Raw genomic sequence first — 22,886 nt, forward strand, 5'->3', positions numbered from 1 at the left:
ATGATATTTCATTATGGTTCTAAAAAAAGAGTCATTATCTTTTAGAAATACTGAAGTGTGTATGAATGTAATGCCTGGGCTTTTCTTCAAAATAATTCAGTGGACTGGGGATAGTAAAAGAGTACAGATGAAAGAGGATGGACCATGCTTTGATCACCGCTGAAGTTAGTGATGGGCACACACAGTGGGGGAGGGTCTCTTCTCTTTAAAAAAAGTTTAAATTCTATGCACACAATTTTTGCCACCAAAAGTTTTCCCCCAACAAATGGAGAACACTTCGAGCTACTACATCTAAAATTATCTTTTTGTAGCTCATTTATAGCTCAATAATACAAATTCTTTACTCAGTAGAATAGAGATATTCTTTAAAGTTAGTATAATGAAGTAAAATGTATTTTTCCCATACAAAAATACATTACTAGAAATGCATGATTCTTAATGAATTGACCATTGCAGCTTCATAGAAAGCTAAGCATTATATCACAAAGAAAGGTTACACCTCATAAGGGGTTAATGCTGGGATTAACCAACTCTTCAACGTTGGGATCTATCCATTATTTCTCCTCCACCATGACTTTAGTTCTCTCCACCCAAATCTCAGGAACTTTCCTGCCCAGAACCCTCAACTTATCTTTTGATAAATATTTAGTGAACTTTTTTTTCTCTTTTTTTTTTTTGCCACGTGGCTTACGGAATCTCAGTTCCCTGACCAGGGATTGAACCTGGGCCATGGCAGTGAAAGCCCAGAATCCTAACCACTAGACCACCAAGGCGCTCCCTTAGTAAACATTTGTTGAGTACCTAGTACATGATAAGGGTAATCGGATCAAAGATGGTCTTGCTCTCAATGACTTCACAGCCTTAATGAGGGGAGAAAGTGAAATAAACACGTAACTATGGGTGGCTGGTATTATATGTTATGATCAAGATATGTAGCCCTATCAAGTATGTAGCCTGGTCTATCAGAAGTCCTCAGAACAGTGTTTGGTTCTAATATCTCTCTTCTCTGGCTAGAAAAGCAGGCATGGGCTCTTGAGTTTTCATAAGTTACTTAACCTTGCTGAGTCTCCTCATCTCTAAAATATGGGGCTTCCCTGGTGGTGCAGTGGTTGAGAGTCCGCCTGCCGATGCAGGGGACGCGGGTTCGTGCCCCGGTCCGGGAAGATCCCACATGCCGCGGAGCGGCTGGGCCCGTGAGCCATGGCCGCTGAGCCTGCGCGTCCGGAGCCTGTGCTCCGCAACGGGAGAGGCCACAACAGTGAGAGGCCCGCGTACCACAAACAAACAAAAAAGTTAAAATAAAAATAAAATACCTGCTATGAAAAGCTGTACTGAGCACTGTGTCTCGTACCCAGGAGGCGGCTCAACTAACTCTAGAGTCCCTCCTTTGGCAAATACTTATCAATATGATGTTGGATTGAGCGTTGCTGCAATCATGTGTTATCAGCAGGTACTTTCATCTGACAATAAACACTCCCAACAAACCTTCAAGGCGCAGGATTACCTTAAAAAAAGTTTCCTATTTGGCAGGCTACGCACATTTGCAATCCTACAAGTTGAGTTCACCTACAATGAGCCATGCCTCCCATTTTGGTGTCTAGCCAAGTAGCTTTCCTCCTCTCTCCCCACCCTTGGGCTATACTATACCCAAGTTCACCTAGAACTCTGTGCTGCAGTCTAGGGCTATAGACCAGCCCCACACTCTCCAAAATTCTCAGCCTCCTACCTTTCTTCATCCTTGTAACTAAGAGTTACCACACTTTCTAGAAATCTATTTTAACCAAAGATTTGGGCATAACGATACTAACGATAGCATTACTCGCAATATCAAAAGATTGTTAACCACCAAGATACCCCAATTTTGGGAATAGTTTAAGTAAAATATGGACCATTCATATAAACAAATACTATTATATGGCCATTTTAAATGTTTTGACATTCTTAATGCTATAGAATTTGTATATAGAATACAAATGCTACCATATAAAACAAAATGCAGGGAAGATCAAAAAAAAAAAACAAATACGTTAGTGACTTTTAACCTTAAGTGATGTCTCCTTTGTTTCTGGCTTTTTGCCTCAAACAAGTCTTTCATCACTTGGCTATTATGAATAAAGGTCTCTACCTGGAGCACACTAATTTCTCTACAGCTGAGTCCATACCTTATACATTCGAAAGCAAAGATCCCCAGCTCCCTCCCACCATTCCAAGTTTAGTCCATCCTCCACTATCTCATTGCAATGCCTCCTTTGGAAGTTCTCACCCTCTTCTCCTCCTTCCTCAACCTTAACTAAGGAGTCTTCTAACCACAGACTTTACAGCCCTGCAGTTAAGAGCCTCACGAGTTTCTAACATCTATGCTGGATGAGCCAATACCTACCACAGTAAGCAGACCCTTTTTATCCGCAGTCTTGCTTTCCTCGGATTCAGTTACCCAAGGTCAACCTTGGTCCAAAAACACTAAATGGAAAATTCCAGAAACAAACAATTCAGAAGCTTTAAATTGTGTGCCATTCAGAGTAGCACAATGAAGTCTCGTGCTGCCCTGCTCCGTCCCACTGGGAGATCCCCAGCCATCCATATCGTCTGCTCCTGACATCCAGGGTCACGGGAAGGAGATGATCAACAGTAGCCTAATGCTCCGTCTCAATGCCCACTGTCATTCACCTCACTTCATCTCATCACGTAGGGCATTTTATCCTCTCACATGGCCATCAGAAGGGTGAATGCAGTACAACATTATAAAAGAGCGAGTGTGCACATTCACCTCTTATTACACCTTTGTTCTATTGTATTATTAGGTGGTGGTGTTCATCTCTAACTGTACCTAATTTATAAATTAAACTTTATCATAGGTATGTATGTATAGGAAAAAGTATAGTATATATAGGGTTTGGTACTATCTGTGGTTTCGGGCATCCACTGGGGGTCTTGGAACATATCCCCCAGGGATGAGGGGGGCCTACGGAATCCTACCCCCAACCCCTCCTGACCACAGAAGCCCTCAGCCCCTCCCAGCCCTCCTGTCTCCCCACCAGCAGGGTTTCCGCATAAGCCACCTCGGCCAGGACTGCCCCAGCACCCAAGACGCCCTTGTTCTCACTGCCACAACCTGATCCACAGCCCTTTCCTCTGCTTCTGACTCCTAAGGCTGCCCGAGTCCTGCTTAGTTACCAAAAAAAAAAGGCTTCTCCCCGGAATACTCTAGTCAAGCTCAGCCACTTTAGCTACGTGGCACTGGGCACTTTTCTCAACTTCTCTGGATTTAGTTCATCCTTGAGCTACTACCCCACAAATGTGCAGTTAACATTAACACAAAAGTCACATATGCTCACCTTTCATTCCCCTCAGGACTTGCTATCACTTTCTTGTCGGAACCTAATCCTCTGCGACCATGCTCTAAATCCCTGAACCCGTAATCCATTCCCCTGGCATGCAAATAACTCAATTGTCTACCCGACCTTGAGCCATCAGGAGCTCCCTCTCACTTCTTTTCTGAAAGCAAAATAAAACACAAATAACCCCCTCCTGCAGCACCTTCTAACTACTGCCTTTGCCCCTCCTATGAAACTACTAAAGTCTATTATAGTTGCTATTTCCTTTCTGAACCTCTTAGTAGGTGAAGATAAAGGTGGATACCATCTCTACCTCTGGGAACCCAGGATGGAGAAATACAAAGGCAATTCCTGAAGCATGAATACCCTCACACTACTTTTTCATCTAATTGTCCAAACTGGAGTTCTCTCAACTCTAAGGACCGTGTGTGGAGCTTTACAGTGGGGTGCATGGGAGAAAGTAGAGGTTCCCACAGACAACGCTGAGACAAGAGCAGCAGACCTGCCCATCAACGCTGTAAAACGCCTGCTAGTGAGAAAACGCCAATTGCTTTTCCTCTCTTCATTCCTACAGAGCGTTACTTTTAGATTTTTGTCTTACTTCTTCCACTAGATTGTAAATCCTTTCAGGGTATAAGGCTTCAGCATCTACTGTTGCTAGCAATATTTTTAATGAAAACCACATAAGTGCCACTTCATAATTTTAAAACATGGTAACACCAAAAACGTTCCAAACAACGACCAATTTTGATTAACTCCAAAAATAGAAGCCTCCCAATTGCATCCCTAAAAGGGCTGGGTTATAATTGGGCTTCTTAAGATACTAAGAGTTTATGAGAAGAAATGTCAACTTCTTTTGGGCTTGTATAGAATACAGTTACAGTTGTGTAACTTCATTTATTTTGGTCTTCTCCCCCGAATGTATGTGGTGTAAACGTGGTTTCTCAGATAAGTCTAGAGCAAGACTCAGCAAACTTACCATAAAGCATCTCAGGCTTTGTGGGCCACTACGTCACATGCTTTCTTTTTTTAAAAACTCTCTAAAAATGTAAAAGACCATACTTAGTTCACGTGTCATACAGGCTGCAGCAGAATCTGGTCCCCAGGATGTAGCTTGCCAACCCTGCTCTAAAGAATCGGGTACGAGAACTTTTGAACCATGCTTTTTTTGTCTTTTGATTCTCTCAGTTCTGGAATAGGTCTCAAGGCACAGCGTGCCTGCAATAAATATCCGAACGGTTGATAAAAGCAAGCCAGGTATTGTGAAATCACTGTTGGTTCTTGGGTTGGCAAATGGTCAAAGAAAAGAAAACAACATTGTAAAACTTCAGGGGCCCGTATTTTCTATCTGGTGATGTAGCCGTCTTAACTGATTCTGATTCACAGCTATCAGGCATTATCACCAAGCCTTGACTGGCCCTTGACTGTCAGAAACTGAAGCCAAAGTGTGTGTGTGCAGGTGGGGGGGAAGGGGGAGGGGGCTCTCGAAAAGGCAGACATAGTCTTTTGTTTAAATAGGAGGAAAAAATTAGGACTCAGTGCGGTAAGACTGAGCATCAAAGATTTTTAAAAAAGCAGACAAGCTAGAACAAAATGTTTTATTATTAAAATAAAAAACTTTGTATAAAAGCATAACAGATCAAATGCTCTATTTACATTTATTGATTCAAGGTCCAATTATGCACCAAACACTGCACAGGCACAGCTACGGGCTGCAGACGCAAAGCAAAATGAACATACACACACTTAGATTCTACCTCTAGCAAACGATTTGATTCATGCCGAAACAGGCAGAGGGAGAGACGACACATGGACTCTGCCCAGAAACTAAACTGGCAGAGATGTCAAGTTAGCAAACTGTTGAAAGTCACCCTTCTCCAAAAAGGCACTTCTCAGTGTTATAAAAGTGCTTCAAACCTGAATGTGAACCCTGTGCCTGGTTTATAATTTCTTCAAGAAAGTAAAAACTGCAAAGAATTGTAGCTGAGTATAAGTATCAATTTTCCACGCAACATAAGCAAGAATTTATTTGAAATACCTTACGTTATGAACTGAAATCAACTTGGCAAACTACACTTATCCTGAAGTTTTATTCCATGAATTCAAATCGGCCTACTCCTGAAGGCTCCCCGTCCCAATTCCCCAGGATGGCTTTTCTACAATGATTTCAAGCATAGCACTGCCCGAGAACCTTTGGGTCGTGACCGTGTGGGCCAGATGCACTTGGTGGAAGAAGTCAGCAGCAACTAAGCCTCAACTGTGACAACTTGAATAATAAGCACAATACATGGAATATTCTCCTGAGAGGCCTCCACAGTCATATATTCCACTTGCCAACAATCACCTAATTTTTCCACATGGTTTTAAGACTTTTGTGCCTTGATTCTGTTAAAAATGTCAGCGAACACTAAATCAGACCCAGTGTTTTCACGTAAGCAAGTTAGAGGGCTAGTCTCTGGAAATCGAGAGATGTAGTTAGTTAACACTAGTACTGCGTTTCTAAGTGCTTGGTTTTATGGGTGGATTCCAGGGCTATTTCAACACCAATTAAATCAAACATGCTTTCATAAAATTGTCATTTAAAAAGGATTCTGAAACTAAATGATGGAAGAGAACCACGGGAGATAAGAGGGGGATGGCATGGGATGAGGGGTGGGGGGAAATGCAAAGGAGAAACTGCAGGAGGGCAGGGTACAGCTGGCACTACAACCCCGTGATGCCCAGACACGCGTGCATGTCTAATGAGGTTAACCTGATTTGCCTATAAGACAGACTGATCATCAGAATTCTTAAACTCGGGTTTCAATCACATGACAAAATTGAAAACTTTAAAACAAGGAAGATTTGTGAAGTGGAAGGCAGGTAGTGGATCTTCCAATTATTATGCTTGCGTTTCAAACTCCTGTTTTAGACTGAAAGAGAAGAGGGAACATGTCAGGATATGGTTTTCGGTCTAAGAATTCTCTTCTGAAAACTAATTCCGAGAGACACACGCACCCCAATGTTGATAGCAGCACTATTTACAACAGCCAAGACATAGAAGCAACTTAAGTGTCCATCGACAGAGGAATGGATAAAGAAGATGTGGTACATATATGCAATGGAATATCACTCAGCCATTAAAAAGAATGAAATAATGCCATTTGCACCAACAGGGATGGACCTGGAGATTATCATACTAAGTGAAATAAGAGAGAGAAAGACAAATACCATATGATATCACTTATATGCAGAATCTAAAATATGATACAAATGAAAACTTATTTACAAAACAAAAACAGACTGACAGACATAGAAAACAAACTTATGGTTACCAAAGGGGAAGGGAGTTGAGGGGATGATAAAATCAGAAGTCTGGGATTAACAGATACAAACTACTATATATAAAATAGATAACCAACAAGGTCCTACTGTATAGCACAGGGAACTAAACTCAGTATCTTGTAATAAACCATAATGGAAAAGAATATGAAAAAATATATATATATATGTATAACTGAATCACTTGTGCTGTATACCTGAAACACAACATTGTAAATCAACTATACTTCAATTTTTAAAGTTAAAAAAATAATAATCTTCTGAGAGCCTAATTCACTCTTTTAAACGTTTCTATCGAGTTATAACACATCTTAAGTGTACAGCTTGAATTTTACACACGCATGCCCACGAGGGTCACCACCACCCAGATGATGTTTCCAACCCTCCCCGACTCCCCATGTGCCCCTTTCTAGTTAATACCTGCACCCTCCTGCCCTCCATAAGACCACTCTTCTGACTTCTACGATTTTATTAAGATACAAAAATGAATGTCAGCTTTGGGTGTGGAAGAGGGAAAAATCAGCCCTACCTTTTCAAGTAAGCATGCACGTTCCCGAAGCCGTGGTACTTGGCTAAGTACACGAGCACCCCAGTTGCACACCGCCCGTCTCTCTGCCGACAGAAGCTGCAGTTGCAGATCCCGCGACACGGTGGGCAGTGCCAGCTCTGAATAAGCATGAAAAGGCACCATTAAGTTAAACCTCACGCCGCCGCTTACTTATTTACTCCTGTTTAACCTTTAAGATGGGCCTGATCAATTGCATTCAGATCTTTTTAATTATTAAAAACCTCATAACATGGTTAACATCAGTTAGTCATGCATCACGTTCCCTTAGGAAATCCCACGGAAAAAGTTCCACAGCCACTAGCAGGGCTAAGTGGGGAATGGACTTCCCCGAATGGCCGGGTCGGGAGCACTCCAGAAGGGCTCACCACTACCCAGCACCAACACTCTGAATGCATCTGCCTTCCCCAAAATGAATGTCCCACGACACTAAGGGCTCAATCTCTCTCTGGCCCTATCAGCTCACAGCAGACTCTCGAGCCCCCAGGACCACCCCTTCGAGGCACGTACTGGGTCTAGCAGGGCATCCCTGACTTCTTCACCGTAACGGTTTCGAAGGCAGGGCCCGCAGAACTGGCCTCGAACGCCCCAGCACTCTGGGTTTCTGCAGTTTGTCTTGGTATCCATAGTTTTCTGGCGGCACTGATGACAAGTCGTTCCCTGCAAATAATAAGCAAATAAGAACCAAAAACAAAAACACTGCTTTCTGTAGACAAAATACTTAAAGAATGTCCTTCTTTGGGAATTCCCTGGCAGTCCAGTGGTTAGAACTACACGCTTTCACTGTGGAGGGCAAGCCGCACAGCCAAGAAAAGGAGGAATTTGACTACAAAAAAAAATTTAAAGAAAAAAAAAAAGAATGTCCTTCTTTGTGGGTAAAGTCTCATATTTTCTCTTTGAATCCTAGTTCACATCTATACACACATGTATACAAAAGGACATGAAAAGTATCTCAAGCATGGTGATTTCATTCAACTGGCAGACGCAATACCTTATGTTATCAAAACTACAACAAGAAAAGATCTGTTTGGGCTTCCCTGGTGGCGCAGTGGTTGAGAGTCCGCCTGCCGATGCAGGGGACACAGGTTCGTGCCCTGGTCTGGGAGGATCCCACATGCCGCGGAGCGGCTGGGCCCGTGAGCCATGGTCGCTGAGCCTGTGCGTCCGGAGCCTGTGCTCCGCAACAGGAGAGGCCACAGCAGTGAGAGGCCTGCGTGCCGCCAAAAAAAAAAAAAAAAAAAAAAATCTGTTTATCTTTACCACACAACCATATCCCCAACACCTATCTATGTAGGCACACGTTAATAGATACTTAGGTTGAATGAATCAATTTCCAAATTAAGAGAAAAGATTTAATGCTACTGAAGACTTACTAAGCAACTACTACTACTGCAAACTTACTAAGAAAGCTAAATCCCAAGGATGCTACAAAACTCTCTTTTCTTACATGAAAAAAACACACAGGCACACATCCCATATGCTAAGACTGTTAGAACATTAGCAAAATGTCTCTCTCACAGACGTGTACATTTCCAGACATCATTTAGAGGCTCTAACCAATGAACGGTTATAGATCTTCTCTCGAGAGTTGCTGCAGATGTTGTCCAATTCTTCCTCCGTGATTTCGTCCACTGGGCGAATTATATGGGGAAGGGCCATGGATCCGGGGCGACGACTTCGGGGCATGTCATCTTCCTGCATAATGAGAAACATGGAACAGAGTGGCCTTCCTGGCTCTTGCCAGCTCTGAATCTCAAGATACTCGCTTTGTCATTTCTTCAGAGAATTCAACCTGGAAATCATTCTTAGAGCTTACGGAGAAGGGGAGAATCCTAAGTTTACTAAGGATCATGGGACAACATCATGGAAATGACTCCTACGATTAAGGAAAGCCCAAGATAATTTTGATCCTCTTGCCTGCTAGCAAGAACCATCAAAATAAGCTGATGTGGGGCTTCCCTGGTGGCGCAGGGGTTGAGAGTCCGCCTGCCGATGCAGGGGACGTGGGTTCGTGCCCCGGTCCGGGAAGATCCCACATGCCGCGGAGCAGCTGGGCCCGTGAGCCATGGCCGCTGAGCCTGCGCGTCCGGAGCCTGTGCTTCGCAACGGGAGAGACCACAACAGTGAGAGGCCCGCGTACCGCAAAAAAAAAAAAAAAAAGCTGATGTGACTTTAACCGTTCTGGAGTGTTTGAGAAGAACATTTCATACGGATCATTGGTGTTGAGGGGGTGTGTGCTCCCGTGCTGTGTCCATGACCCTGGGCCCACAGAACATGACAAACAGAAGAGAAAGCATAAAAGCGGAGAACTCACGTTCACGTAGCCAGCCACGGGCTTCCTCTTTCTCACCAACATGTACTTATCCTCTTCCTCCTCGTCCTCCTCCTCATCCTCCGTGGGCGGGGCACTGTGTGACCCAAGGACCCGAGACCTCGACCTGGTGAGAGGACGAGCTCTCCGCTCAGGGTTTCTCCTGCAGGAGACACCTGGGAATGTGCGCCTTCGGGGTGTCTTTGGACGCTGAACAAAACACAGAGGATTGGACCTGTTTATTCCAGAATGAGAAGTGGCACCTTCTCCTGAACCAGGTTGTCATTTAAGTAAAAGGAGTACTCCACTTTCCGATTTCCTTCAGCCTCTCTGTAATGCATGGAAAATGAGCCCAGAAATGATACAGCCATTGTAATTTGGCTTTTGTTAACACCAAACCTGGTTTCTCTCAAACTGAGGGATGATCTATTTATGCTTTACTCAATAAAGATGTAAGAAAGAATCTCGTTCTCCAAAAAAAAAACCTTTTCTACAACATCTCTTGAGCCCTGAAACATATTCACTGTTCCTATACTGCCCAAGAGAGAAATGTATGTATGCTTTTCCTTGTTCTATTCCTGCTCACGGAGAGGCGGAAAAGGAAATCTTTCCTTTTGTACCACACCGGACACACCAGATTCCCCTGAGTTGCACCAGCTTAGTTTCCTCAGGATATAATCACATATATTAGGCCATGACTTGGTTAACAAATTGTTTTTGCTTTCTTTTTTTTCATTCTCAGATTTTAAAAACATCCATTACCATGTAGGAGGAATCTGCCAATGCTGGGGATACAGAAAAAACCATTTTCGATCTTTATTTCCTACCCCTGAGGGTCTTAGGTTTACTTGGGTGGGAGGAAAAGAACAACCAATCAAAAGAGGTTTGAGGAACTTCCCTGGAGGTCCAGTGGTGGAGACTCCGTGCTTCCACTGCAGGGGGCGCGGGTTCGATCTCTGGTCCAGGAACTAGGACCCCACGTGCCACGTGGGTGGCCAAGGAAAACGGAGGGGGGTGGGGTTTGAGCCCCACAGGAGCTCGGCATCAGGGGACAGGGGCACCCCTGGCCCAGGGTGCAAGGAAGAGGTCCCAGAGATCTGTCAGAAGCTTTCCTCTATCACCTCTAAGTCTGTCTACAAGACCACATGAAATAATGAAATTGGACTTTAAAATCAGACCTGCCCATTTAAAATCAGACCTGCCCAAAACAGTACCATATAAACAAGGATTTGTACTTACTGAACTGGAGCCTGGCAGGGAACGCCTTCCAGGGAAGGAGCCAGGAAAGCTTTCTAATTCTGACATTAGTTTTGCAAGCTAAAAAGGGAGGAAAGTAAACAGAAGTTATTGGTTTAGAATAACTACTGAAAACAAGTAAATTCTGGAAATCACAGTAGCACGTTGCAAAGAGTTTCTGATTTCCCCTATACATCTACCAAGACTTTAACAGATTAAAAAAAGAAAAGTCAGTTTAGGGAAAGAAACACATTTTAAAACATATGTTATGAAAATTTCAGAGCTACATGGAAAATAATTCTTATGACAAAGATATAAGCAACAAGTGGCTTAGAGAAAAGCTGGGAAGGAAGGGTGAGTTCTAATACATTCAAAATCAGATACCTACCATTGCTTTGTTTTGCTGTATATTTAAAGCCCTTTTCTCCAAAAAATTCATGCCACTTTCATCTTCTGAATCAGAATTGCAATCGGTCACAGAATTCTCTGAGGGTTCGGAGGGCACTGCTCTCTCGTTGGCGGCTCCCCTGGTGTTTCGAGTTGGAAACTTCATGGCTACCCGGAGAGGTCCGGAACTTCTGCACTGACTGCGGGTCCGACAGCCGGCGTGGTCTGCCTGCAGCCTCTAGTCAATCAGAACAAGTGAGGCATTAATGACTTGCTGATCGTTGCACAGTCTGCAAGAGTATGACTACAAAATATGCCTTTGGAACAAAACAAGCTCGCAGCAAATACATTTGCACTGAACACTTTAATTGTCAAGTTTAATTGACAGCTCTGGGTAACAAAATCAAGAATTACAAATAAATACAACAACCTGAGTGTAGTTTAACTCGGGGAGCCTACCTGAGACACATTGTTATAAGCCACCTTCACAGTCCCTAGGTCAGTGGTTCTGAGCCATTTTTTTAATGTGAAAATCCCAGCTCCCTTTTTCATTTCTTTAAAAATAGAATCTTTATGCATTTTAAAAAGAATTCCCCTAGGAGTAAATATGTGTGCTCTCATAAATATGATTTCAATGCTTATGGCAATACTAAACTTTATTAAAAGATGTCTCAATGCTCTGTACTACTTTTTAAAAAACTAGCAAAATATATGTAACATAACATAAAATTTTTCACTTGAACCATCTTTAAGTGTACAGTTCAATGACATTAAATACATTCATTGTTCTGCAACCATCACCACCATCCATCTCCAGAACTTTTTCATCTTCACAAACTGAAACTCCATACTCATTAAACAATTACTCCCCAGTCGCATCCCCCTCAACCCCTGGCAACCACCATTCTACTTTCTGTCTCTATGAGATCTGACTACCTCCCTCTCTTATCCACTTTTTGTAAGCCTAAAATTTTTAAAATCTCAGATTCCAAAAGTAGTATGTTTCCATCATTTAAAATGTATGAAACTTAGCCACTGGGGAAATGCAAATCAGAATCACAAGACATCACTTCCCACCCACTAGCAGAACCAAATCAATAAGTACAGCAAGGATGTGGAGAAACTGGAACCCACACACCCACTCTGGTAGGACTGTAAAATGGTGCCGCCACTTTGGAAGACAGTCTGGCGGTTCCTCAAAAGGTTAACCATACAGACTATACGACTCAGCAATTCTACTCCTACTGAAGAGTGTATGTCCATACAAAAACCTGTATGCACATGTTCATAGCAGCATCAGTCCTAACAGCCAAAAGGTGCCAACAACCGAAACGTCCATCAACTGATGAATGGATAAATAAAATGTGGTATATTCACACAATGGAATATTATTCAGCAATAAAAAGATATGAAGTTAAAAAAAAAAAAAAAAGATATGAAGTACTGACACTTGGAAGAACTTTGAAAACATGCTAAGTGAAAGAAGCCAGTCACAAAAGACCACATATTGTAGGGTTCCACTTCTAGGAAATGCCCAGGATAGGCAAATCTATGAGACAAAATAGATTGACGGTTGTCAGGAACTGAGGATATTGGGAAAGGATGCAGAGTGACTGCTGATGGGTGCAGCATTTCTTTTGGGGGTGACAAAAATATTCTGAAATTGACTGTGGTGATGGCTGAAAACAAACAAGAAAAGAGAGAGGAAAAAAATACCACCCATAAAGTCCCAGAAACGGAAGACTCATTTTTTAACATTCCAAAATCCCCACCGCTTTTGTACTATTCTTATATTTTTAGTGTGCGTGGGTTGAAAGATATAAAATGACAAAACTTTTATCAGTTCTTAAGCCTTTTAAACAATTGGCATTTTATCAATCGCAACAAATAGCATCTACAAAGAATTGAAACATTGCCCGGAAATGATCCAGGCTATAGACAATGTTGGGTGACATCCAGATTCGCAGATCAGCCCCTGCCAATAACTCCAATACATACTGATTCAGACCAACATCACCTCTCAGAGGAAATATTACATTATCATTAAGTTAGACAGTGATAAACACTCGCTGGTCAGGCGTTCTCACTTATGTCAGTGCCGCTCAAGTGTGGTCCCAGGCAGTGGACCCGTGTCAGACCACAATGAGCTAAAGAGCACGCACCTGACTGCAAATCAACAGTCTGTCGAGAAAGTCTTGCTAACAGAAAAACGTGTGCAGAAGTAACCAGCATGCTCGGGGAGAGTGGGACCGAGGTGCGTCAGCGGCAGCAGTGTCCTGAGCAGGACAACAGAGGCTAGAGGTAAGACAGCATGCACAGGAAAAGCCAACAAAGGAGCCAAAGTGGAAGCAGGCAGGGCCCTAATTGTCATTACCTGCACTTAAGCTCCTGCATGGGAGTTATCACAGGCTTTCCGGATGCAGGCACAGATCCACTACGGGAACCGACATTTACTGAAGGCCTACTCTGTGTCAGGCCCTGGGCTGGGCACTTGAACTTAAATGTGAATGTAGCTCATCTTGAGGACACGTGTGCTTCCTCTGATTAGGCTGGATTTCCGTAGCAACAGAAATCTGCAGGCGGGCCAATTCTATCTTACCAGTTTCCAAGATTTTCAGAGACTACAAAAATGGTCAAGCTTTACAAGTAGAACTACATTAGCAAAAAACTGCTTTAAGACATGAAGAAAATACTCTTAAAACTTTTTAAAAGATCAACAAAATCTTCTGGCATGACTAAAACGAAAATCTTAAGAAAAAAAAAAACTTTTTAAGCAAGTACGTCATGCCTCTAAAGGTACCTTATTTCTTGAAATTGGTGAAATTCTCAAACTCACCATTCCATCTTGTATCTCACTCTCTGAGAAACCGCAAAACGATTCATCATCAGAGTCGGCATGAAAAATACTGGCCAGTTCGTTAGTGACATCTGGCCTTGGTTTCTGTAAAAATCCACAATGGTCTAACACATCTTGCACCTCACTTTCTGAAAAGCCGCAGAAAGATTCATTATCAGAGTCCTCATAAAAAACATTTGCCAGTTCTTCACTGATATCTGACCTGAATTTAGGTTTCTGTAAAATAAATAAATAAATGTGGTTGTGCATTTTTTTTCCTTTTTCAAGAACCAATTTTCCATAAACCGTGCAGAGAGCAAATCACATTTACAAGTGCACTACAAGAGAACAGCTTTTGTTACAAAGAAAAATGGTTCAGAGGTTTACAAATGATTTCTGAGTTGTTATGGCAAATCATCAGGCATGTTAGGTTAGGCGACATTTCAAAAGGACAGAATAAGTAGCTAATCTACCTCCAACAATTACTACCTAGAACCACAGCAAAAAGTGAAATGAAATTACAGTGCATACTGTATTTTCGTAACGGCTGTATAGAAATGTAAGCAAAAAGCAAGCAGTTTTAATCACGCACAAAGCATCTGAGGCATTTTGAGCACGGCAGACTCCATTCTGTTTATTCTCAGGCTGCACTTACTGTGTTTGCAAAATTATCAGAAGCAAAGCTGTCACAGCTGTCATCAGAGGATGACGAAGTTTCCATGGAAATCAACTTCACATATCTGAATTTCTTGAAGTTCTTCTTTGCTCTGCGATCCTTTTGCTGCAAACAGAAATGGCAACACTATTAAATGGGTTGCTTACCGCAGAATCTAACGAAAGATATCATTTTTGAGTTGAGTAGGTTCAAACGGCACAGAGGAGATATGTCCACTTCTCATACCCTACACAGAAAAAGGCGGGTTTGCAATTGCTACAAAACTTTTTTCAAAACCAGGTAATATCCTAAAAAGAGATCCCTGTGAAGGAACATTAGAAAGACAACTATCAATTTATTCAAATATCTGTGGAGCTACCCCTTTACCCACCTTCAGAGCCCCAAACTCTTAACATTATTATACTGAGCTCCCAAGGCATTAAAAGCTAAACTCCTAAAATCTGCCCTTAAAAAAAAAAATTAAACTGTACTTCAAAAGTACAAAATGGTAGTGATTTCTCTGCCTCAGCCAAAATCAAGCTAATGAGATCTCTCTATGTAAGCTCTGGGCTCTGCACTGTGATGCTAATTTCCCAAACTGTAAAAACTGGGCAGCACCTCTACTTTGAGATGGCAGGCTTTCAACCAGGTCTGTGCCAGTCAGGAGGGGTAGAGTGATTTCAGCACAAGTCCTTACAAATCAAATATTATCGACCCAGTGAACAAATGTACAGGAGCCAAGTTAAAGGTCAAACAGTCCTCCAAACCCAGGTAGAATGCCTGATTCCACTTCAGGGCTCTATTAGGCTGGCCAGACATTCAGCTCTTTCTGCAGTCCCCTTGCTGCACAAGTCTTAAGTTTTTAGAAGTCCTTTCATAAGACACAAATGGCCTGTGGATAGGAAAATGCAGCCTTCATTCATGAACACTGAATAGCCTGGCACTGCCCCTCAGAACGTGCAACTGGCATCAATCTCATGTAAAAAGATGGTAGTTTCTACCATTGCTTAATATTTAATGAGATTTCTTAAATGTTGTATTAGTAGTTCCTATATTTTTCTCTTCTGAAGTATAGCCATGGAGTAACAGAAGTGACTCCTTACACTGAAAACTTTTGAAAAGGCAAGCTCTGCTAGGGGTCCCACAAAAATAATGCCAAGATGTGAGGTGTCGGGTGAACAGAACATTCTGACCTTCCTTCTATACTTAACATTATGCATTTCTCTTGCAAATAAAATTATTTTCATGATCATGGGACCCAACCACCCAGTACTCCTCAACAGACTCCATTCAATCATCTTAGGAAGTTTTAGTCTTTTGTCCTTTTAGAAAGGCAGGCAAATGTGATAATAGGTAGAGGTACTACCTATTAAAGGGGATCTCAGAAACTCCCCATTTTCCAGATGAGCAAATTAAAGGCTGCAAGGAGGTGAAACAGATTGCTCAAGATCACAGGGTTGGAAGGAGTCTGCAGTCTCCCAAAACAGCAAAGCTCCTTGCACTACTGCAGGAATTATCACCATTCACTCATCAGTATACCTGCCAGCAGTCAGACGCCCAAGATAGCCTCAAGGGAGGCATTCTATTGGAAGCTCGCAGGGAAATTCCTGCTGCGCTTCAACTAGTCACCACATGCCAAGAGTTAGTTATCAGGCAAATATATATCTGGAGGAAAAGACCTAGAAAGAAGCAAGGCAAATGATCATGGTTGAGATGGACTTTCTTGGCAGATAGGTAATAACTAACACCACTTAATAGGTGTTTTTTTGTGCCAGGCACTAAGTATGCTTTCACATTAATTCCTTGCAACAAAGGTGGAAACTGAGGCTCAGAGCGGTGAAAGGAACTATTCAAGTCCCACGATGGCCCAAATTTGAACCCAGGCACGTCAGAGTCCAAGTCCAGCTACACATGTCTTTCTTCATGCCAAAAGCCAATGCCCAGGTCCATTCAGGAGAGCTGTCTCTGAAACCACGCCCCCAACACGCCCTCTCCCACCCACCCCCAGGGAATCCCAGCCTTCCCACGTGGGTCCCTTACCCATATTTATTTTAAGCGTGTCACTCTCTTCCTTTTCACCCAACCCCCACCCTCTAACCTCTTCTGGGACAGACCCTCCGTTCCGGTTTCCGTTACAGCAGAAAGTAACGTTCCATCAGGGCTACGTCCTGCTGCTGAGAGGATGGTTGGGGGGTGGGGAAGGGAGTGGGAAATGAGCAAACGGTCGGCGAACTGTTCAGACCAAGTCCTTCCGCTGCACTAAATCACCGCCTGGGACTAGAAATGCCCCCTCAAGTGTGCATAACCCAAGTTCTAAAGAGACCGATTTGCAAGACCTTTAAACTCCAAACCCTCAGTGGTTAGAAGCGCCTGCCGGCATGGTTGATGCAAAAGCGGGCGGGAAGCGCGCCCAAGGACCCCCAGTGCGCGCGGGGCTGCGCGCGGGAAAGGGCCTGGACGCTGCAGGGCGGCGTTCCCCTCCGCGCCCCGCGGGCAGGGCTGCGTACAGCGGACACAATGGGCCCCCCCAGCCAGCCCCCAGCGCACGTGCACCTCGGGCGCACGTGGCCTCGAGCTCCCCAGGGCTGCCAACCATCCTGCAAACCTCTCAAATCTCCGGACCGCCCGCGCGCCGGGTGCACACGCCCGTCGGGGGCAACCCCTAGTCCCCGAACTACCCGCAAGTGCAAAACATCACGGGCTTGCCTCAACGGGCGCCGCCCAGGACGGCCACCAGTTGATAAGGGCACTCCGCCGCGGAGTTGGAGGGGGTCCGCCCGTGCCCAACACCCACCGCGCCCATCCCGCGCCTTCGCCCGTCCAGCCTCACCGGCACGCGGCGAGCGTCCATGCTGGCGGCTGGCGCTCTGAGCGCTGAGAGCTGAGGAGCCGCGCGCGCCTCCGTCCCACCACGCAGGAGCCGGAGCTCAAGCAGCGCGGGCCGGCGGGCGGGGCGCTCAGAGCCCGGGCCGGAGGGGCGGGGCGCGGCAGGCTTTCCCGCGTTGGGGCGCAGGTCCTGCCAGCTATGGTAACGGTCCACCCGCGCGAGAGACCCATTCGGCCCCGGAAAAAAAGCGGCCCCCCCAGGTACCCTGAAGTCCTGTGATAGCCGTGCAGTCCCCTAAAATCCTCCTTGGAACTGTGGTGCCTTGGGAGCTCCAGGACCACTCCTCTTTACGTAGCTGCACGGTCCCGAGCTAATGGCGCGAAAATGGGTCGTATTGCCCCGGGGTTTAGCAGGCTGATTTGCATGAATTCCGGGGCTGGGAGAGGAAAGTGGAGATGGGAGTCGTGGAGAGCTGCGCCGGCCTCCGCACTTAGGACTTTCCCTGCGGTGTGCGGTTTACGTTATATAAAATAAAAATCAAAGAACCAAGCACGAACTCCACCGTTTATCAGCCCAGGCACTGTCCCTCGATGTAGCACCTCTTATCTGGTAACCGCAACATTATCTGAAGCAATAAAATGAGTTAAATCCTGATCTTTCTTTCCAGAAAGCACGGGAAGTTGTTTTATATAAGACTTGTGGTTTTGAAATGAGAAAGGGCTACTGTTAGTTAAGACTTATCTACGGGATAATAAAATCTAGAAATTATATTAGAATGGAAGCTAAAGACTGTATTAATGTGGTTTGGAGTTAACGTTCTTCGTCAAAATTTAGAATTACCTCAGTCAGAATGAGCCTGAGATTTTTCATTGCCCCTTGAAACGAACCTGACATTACGACGAAATACAGTGTGAGGCTTAAAAAAATTTTTTTTGTAGAGAAGAGGGGAAAAAGTTGCTTTTAGAAGAAAAAGTAAAATAAATTGTGTTGCTTTAAAAGACCTTAATTATAATCTTACGTTTAAAACAAGTGCTTTAAATGAAGCATTCGCTTTCTCCTTCAAAACTTCTCTTGGGAATATTCCTTTGCAGGGAGAGAGCATGCGTGAACACACTGCGTTCCTCTCCGGGTATACTGAATACAAAAACTTGTGAATAATCGATGCACGAGAACGTGGATTGGAAGAATCGTTAAGGACTTGATCGGAGTTTTCGAGCCTTTCTACTACACGCCTGATCCATGGTCACTCTGCCACAGAGCGAGGAACAAAGAACTCAGGGTCTGGAAGGTAGGCGGCAGGAGAGTTTGTTGGTCTGTCTGGCGAAATTGCTGGCAGTAGCTAGCCCTCAATAAATATTTGTTGAGTAAATAAACGACTGCATGAATGGTGAATGAACTAAAATCGTCGTTATGTCCTTGGGAATACAATCTTGTGCCACTAAAATTAAACATGTGAGAATTTGGAATTGTTAAACTACATAAAGTAGGGGAAGATTAACTCACTTTGCCTATTTCTTCTGATAAGAAAAGTATTAGTCTTGCTGGGGCACCAGAATATAGTTTACATATTTTTTAAGGTTAAGATCACTAGTCTATTAGTCTTTTTAGTAATCAGGAAAATGCAAATTAAAACAGAGATACAGTTTCACTCAGACTGGCCAAAAATGTAAAGCCTGTTAAGACCAGGTGTTGGTAAGGATATGAGGAAATCCCTGAAATGATGTTATTAGTGTAAATGTTTCACTTGGGAGTGCAATTCAGGAATATTTAGCAAAACCACTTCCAGATATATACCCTAAAACAAAGTTTTTCATGCTGCAAGTTAGAACCCATTGGCAAATTGTGAAATCAATTTAGTGGGTTGCAACTAGCATATTTTCTTCTTTCTTTTTGAAATAGAATTTTAAAAATAAGAGTAGTGTGAGTATTGTTTCCTGAAGCGCTTGTGCCTGTCTGTGTGTGTGCTGTATAAAACGCGTACTTCTTATTGTGCTTCACCGTCAACAAAGTTTCCAAGATACTGTCCTGGAGAAGGTACATTATGAGTCTTGTACTGATGCTCTCTCCTTTATTCGTTCAGCTGAGGCTTGCCAACACCCATGACACCAGGCACTATTCTGAGAACTGGGACATAAAGCCCAGGAAGTTGACATTCTAGTGGAGGAATGGAAGTAAACAATAAGATAATTTCAGGTGTGATAACTTCCAAGAAGGAAAAAGTAGGATAGACGGATAGGAAATGAAAGAGGTACCAATTCAGAAAATAGAAACAGAAAAAAAAAAAAGAAAATAGAAACAGGAAAGGAGGTGTTATCTGATCAGGAACCTGAATAAAAATAAGGGAGGAAGCCATAGGAAGATGAAGGAAGTGCTGGTATCAGGCAGAGTGAACAGAAGCCCAGTAAAGGACCATACTGGACTACAGAAAGCTAGGGAAAGAGAGGGTGAGGGGACAGATCACATGGGGCTTCCCTGGCCATAGGAAGAGGTTTGGATTTTATATCAGGTATGATAGGAAGGATTCTGATGAAGACAAGACCCAATCAGACTCCATGGGCTGTGTGAACTATAAACTAAAGGGGGGCAAGAGTGAGACACGAGCCCCTGGAGGAAAAAATGATGGCTTGGACTAGGGTGATCGTGGGATGGGGGGAAGTGGTCAGATTTTAAGATGTATTATTTTGAAGGTAGAGCTAACCAGACCAGAGGAGTGGATGGTTCATTCACAGTAGTATTTGTGTATCGTAGTAAAATACTGCCAACAACCTCAATGGCCCTCAGAAGGGAAATGGAGACATGAACAGTGGTGTATTCATACAATAGAATTTGAAGTGTTCAAAGGAATGGCATAGCTTGCTTGCATCGATATAAGTAAATCTTAAAGTTGAATGGAAAAGCAGATTGCAAACATTTCTGTAACGTATACCCCTTATGCAAATTTTAAACACAAAACATACATAAGTTGTGAAAGTATATAAAGACATGTGCAGTTGGAATAGGATACAGGTTAACTCTGAGGAGGGAAAGATGGAGGAAGGAGGGGAGGGTCAGGTCTTCAATGTATGAAGCAAATATGGCAAAATGTTAAATGTGAGTGGTAGATACGTGTCTTTTATATTTTCACTTTCTGTGGGATTTTTTTGTATCTGAAACATTTTATGATAAACTTTTTAATTTTGAAACATTTGTTATGTCAGTCAAGATATATATTGTAGTGTTAAATATGCGGTCCCTTTATAGGGTCCTATAAATTGGAATACGAGTTAGTCTTGTAATTTTAGCCATCTCATAAAGGTTTTATGTCACTGTGTTAATCATATACGGGTAAATATGTTCATTTTGAACGAAAGACACAAAATGAGTAAGAATGGAAATTCAGTGTGCAGAGATGAGGGCGCAGGCCAGAGCAAAGGTAATAGGTACATACCTGACATTTCATAAGCACACACCTGACATACACAGACAGGATCTGGTACGAGGGCTGTAAATACAGCACATACTCAGTAACTACTTATTACTAGCCAGAATGATTGTAGGAGGAATGTTAAATCTGTAAAACATTCTAAAATACCAGTCTCCTGTTAAAGAGCTTTGAACTCCTCAGGCTATTATGAACTTTCAGGATGGTTGTGTGCTGTCCCATAGCTTTTATTCACTTTGCACAAAGAATTCCATTTCTTATTATTAAGTATGATACTTGACCCTGAGGTTCTGAGCACTAATAACAAGGTGAGCTGAAGTCAACCTTGACCTCTAGATGTTTGGTTTTAGGACAAAGAATGCAACAATTAATAACATGTTATCACTTTTAGATGGATTTCAAAACAAAGCTAATGTCCCAGTAGGTGTGCTGCTCTAGTCCCACACACCTTTCCTTCTTTCAGGCAATGTAACTGGAACCCAAGCTGCTCTGTAAACAAGAGACCTTTAATAGCTGCCACACACCCAGGAACAAAGGACTGGGGAGAGCTGTCATTGTATTTGTGGATACAGGCAGGTTGCAGTCTGTCAGGTGACTTATTTTAAATAACCCCCTAATTATCGATCTACACGCCCCCCTCCCCCCACCCCCACTCCCACACCCCACCCCCACCCCACCGCACCCCACACCTGCTTTCAGGATGCACAAAGAAACCCAAAAGGTCTAAGTTACCCTTCTGCAGCCAGAAGCCACTCTGCAGGAGGGTCCAGCCCATGACCACCCTGGCTCAGTCAGATCCACAAATCCTACCCCTCCAAACCATATTGGTATGTTTGCTTTTAATCATACGTCAACACCATTTTAAGTAGGTCAGTTTGCTGACATCTGACACCTGATGCGAGAATGGAATATGGAAACATGAATGCAAACCTGGCCATTTTTAGGGAGAGGAAATATTTGTTTTCTCATGGATAAGCATTGTCCATTGTGAAATACTTGATTGCTAGTGTTAGAGCACCATTAAACACTGGATGATATAAAGTCAAGTTTTAATTACTGAATCAGTCGGTTCCAACATTATGGACACTGAATTATAACTACAACCTAACTCTGCCTACATTTTTATGATCCAGACTCCCCTTTAACTTGCTCTCCTTCCATAATTATTTTAAAATTTTGCACTCAGCAAGGTTTTTGTTTGTTTGTGCTCAAGAGTTTTTGGGTTGTTTTTAATTTGATCATCCCCCCACATACACTGGAAACAACTGGAGTGTACCAAAGAAAAAGATGTGAAAATTTTCTGGTTTTTGCTACATAGACAACTTATTGTAAACTGTCCTAGGTGTGAATTTTCCAGATCATTGATTTCTTCTTCAGATCTGTTCCTCTTAAACAACTCTGTGGAAAGAGAATTGCTGTAGAGAGAGGAAGTTTAACTGTTAGCTTAAAGGAGACTTGAGGATTGACTATAGATTGGTTAAAAACTGAAGATATTGGTCAGGGCCCCACGGAAGAGCCTAATCTGAACATTGATCCGTAGAGTTCAAAACCAGCCCACCAGCAGTCCTTAAAAAGTTAAACAGAGAATGACGATATGATCCATCAATTCCACTCCTAGGTATATACCCAAAAGAATTGATGCAGGGACTCAAAGAGAAACTTGTACACGCATGTTTGTAGCAGTGTTATTAACAATAGCCAGGAGGTGTAAATCATACAAATGGCCATCACCAGATGAATGGATAGAAAAAAAATGTGGTGTGTACCTACAATAGAATGTTAGCCTTAAAAGGAATGAAATTCTGATACATACTACAATATAGATGAACCTAAAGAGCATTATGTTAACTGAAATAAGCCAGACACAAAAGGACAAATATTATATGAAGTACCTAGAGTAGAAAAATTCAGAAACACGAAGTAGAATAGAGGTTACCAGGGACTGAAGGGAAAGAGGGAATTAACGTTTAATGCATGCAGAGTTTCTGTGTG

General features: G+C 43.0%; 1 protein-coding gene across 2 annotated transcripts; it reads right to left on the reverse strand.

Moving 5' to 3' along the window:
* Positions 1–3,749: 3,749 nt before the first annotated feature.
* On the reverse strand, positions 3,750–17,609 carry CDCA7 (cell division cycle associated 7). 2 transcript variants are annotated; one of them, XM_022570190.2, is made up of 10 exons: positions 17,477–17,609; positions 14,647–14,772; positions 13,992–14,228; positions 11,157–11,393; positions 10,772–10,849; positions 9,536–9,742; positions 8,779–8,916; positions 7,732–7,881; positions 7,186–7,322; positions 3,750–6,247 (listed from the first exon to the last, which is right to left on the reverse strand). In XM_022570190.2, the coding sequence occupies exons 1-10, from the start codon at positions 17,495–17,497 to the stop codon at positions 6,217–6,219; spliced, it is 1,362 nt and encodes a 453-aa protein (XP_022425898.1). In that variant the 5' UTR covers positions 17,498–17,609; the 3' UTR covers positions 3,750–6,216. The 2 variants fall into 2 exon arrangements, with proteins under 2 accessions (XP_022425898.1, XP_022425899.1); XM_022570191.2 differs by lacking the exon at positions 13,992–14,228 and having other exon boundaries at positions 3,752–6,247.
* Between the last annotated feature and the right edge of the window lie 5,277 nt (positions 17,610–22,886).

The sequence above is a fragment of the Delphinapterus leucas genome, chromosome 8 (assembly GCF_059928025.1).
Source record: "Delphinapterus leucas isolate spDelLeu-1000000601 "Yukka" chromosome 8, BTC_Dleu_Yukka2, whole genome shotgun sequence".
Lineage (NCBI taxonomy): Eukaryota > Metazoa > Chordata > Mammalia > Artiodactyla > Monodontidae > Delphinapterus > Delphinapterus leucas.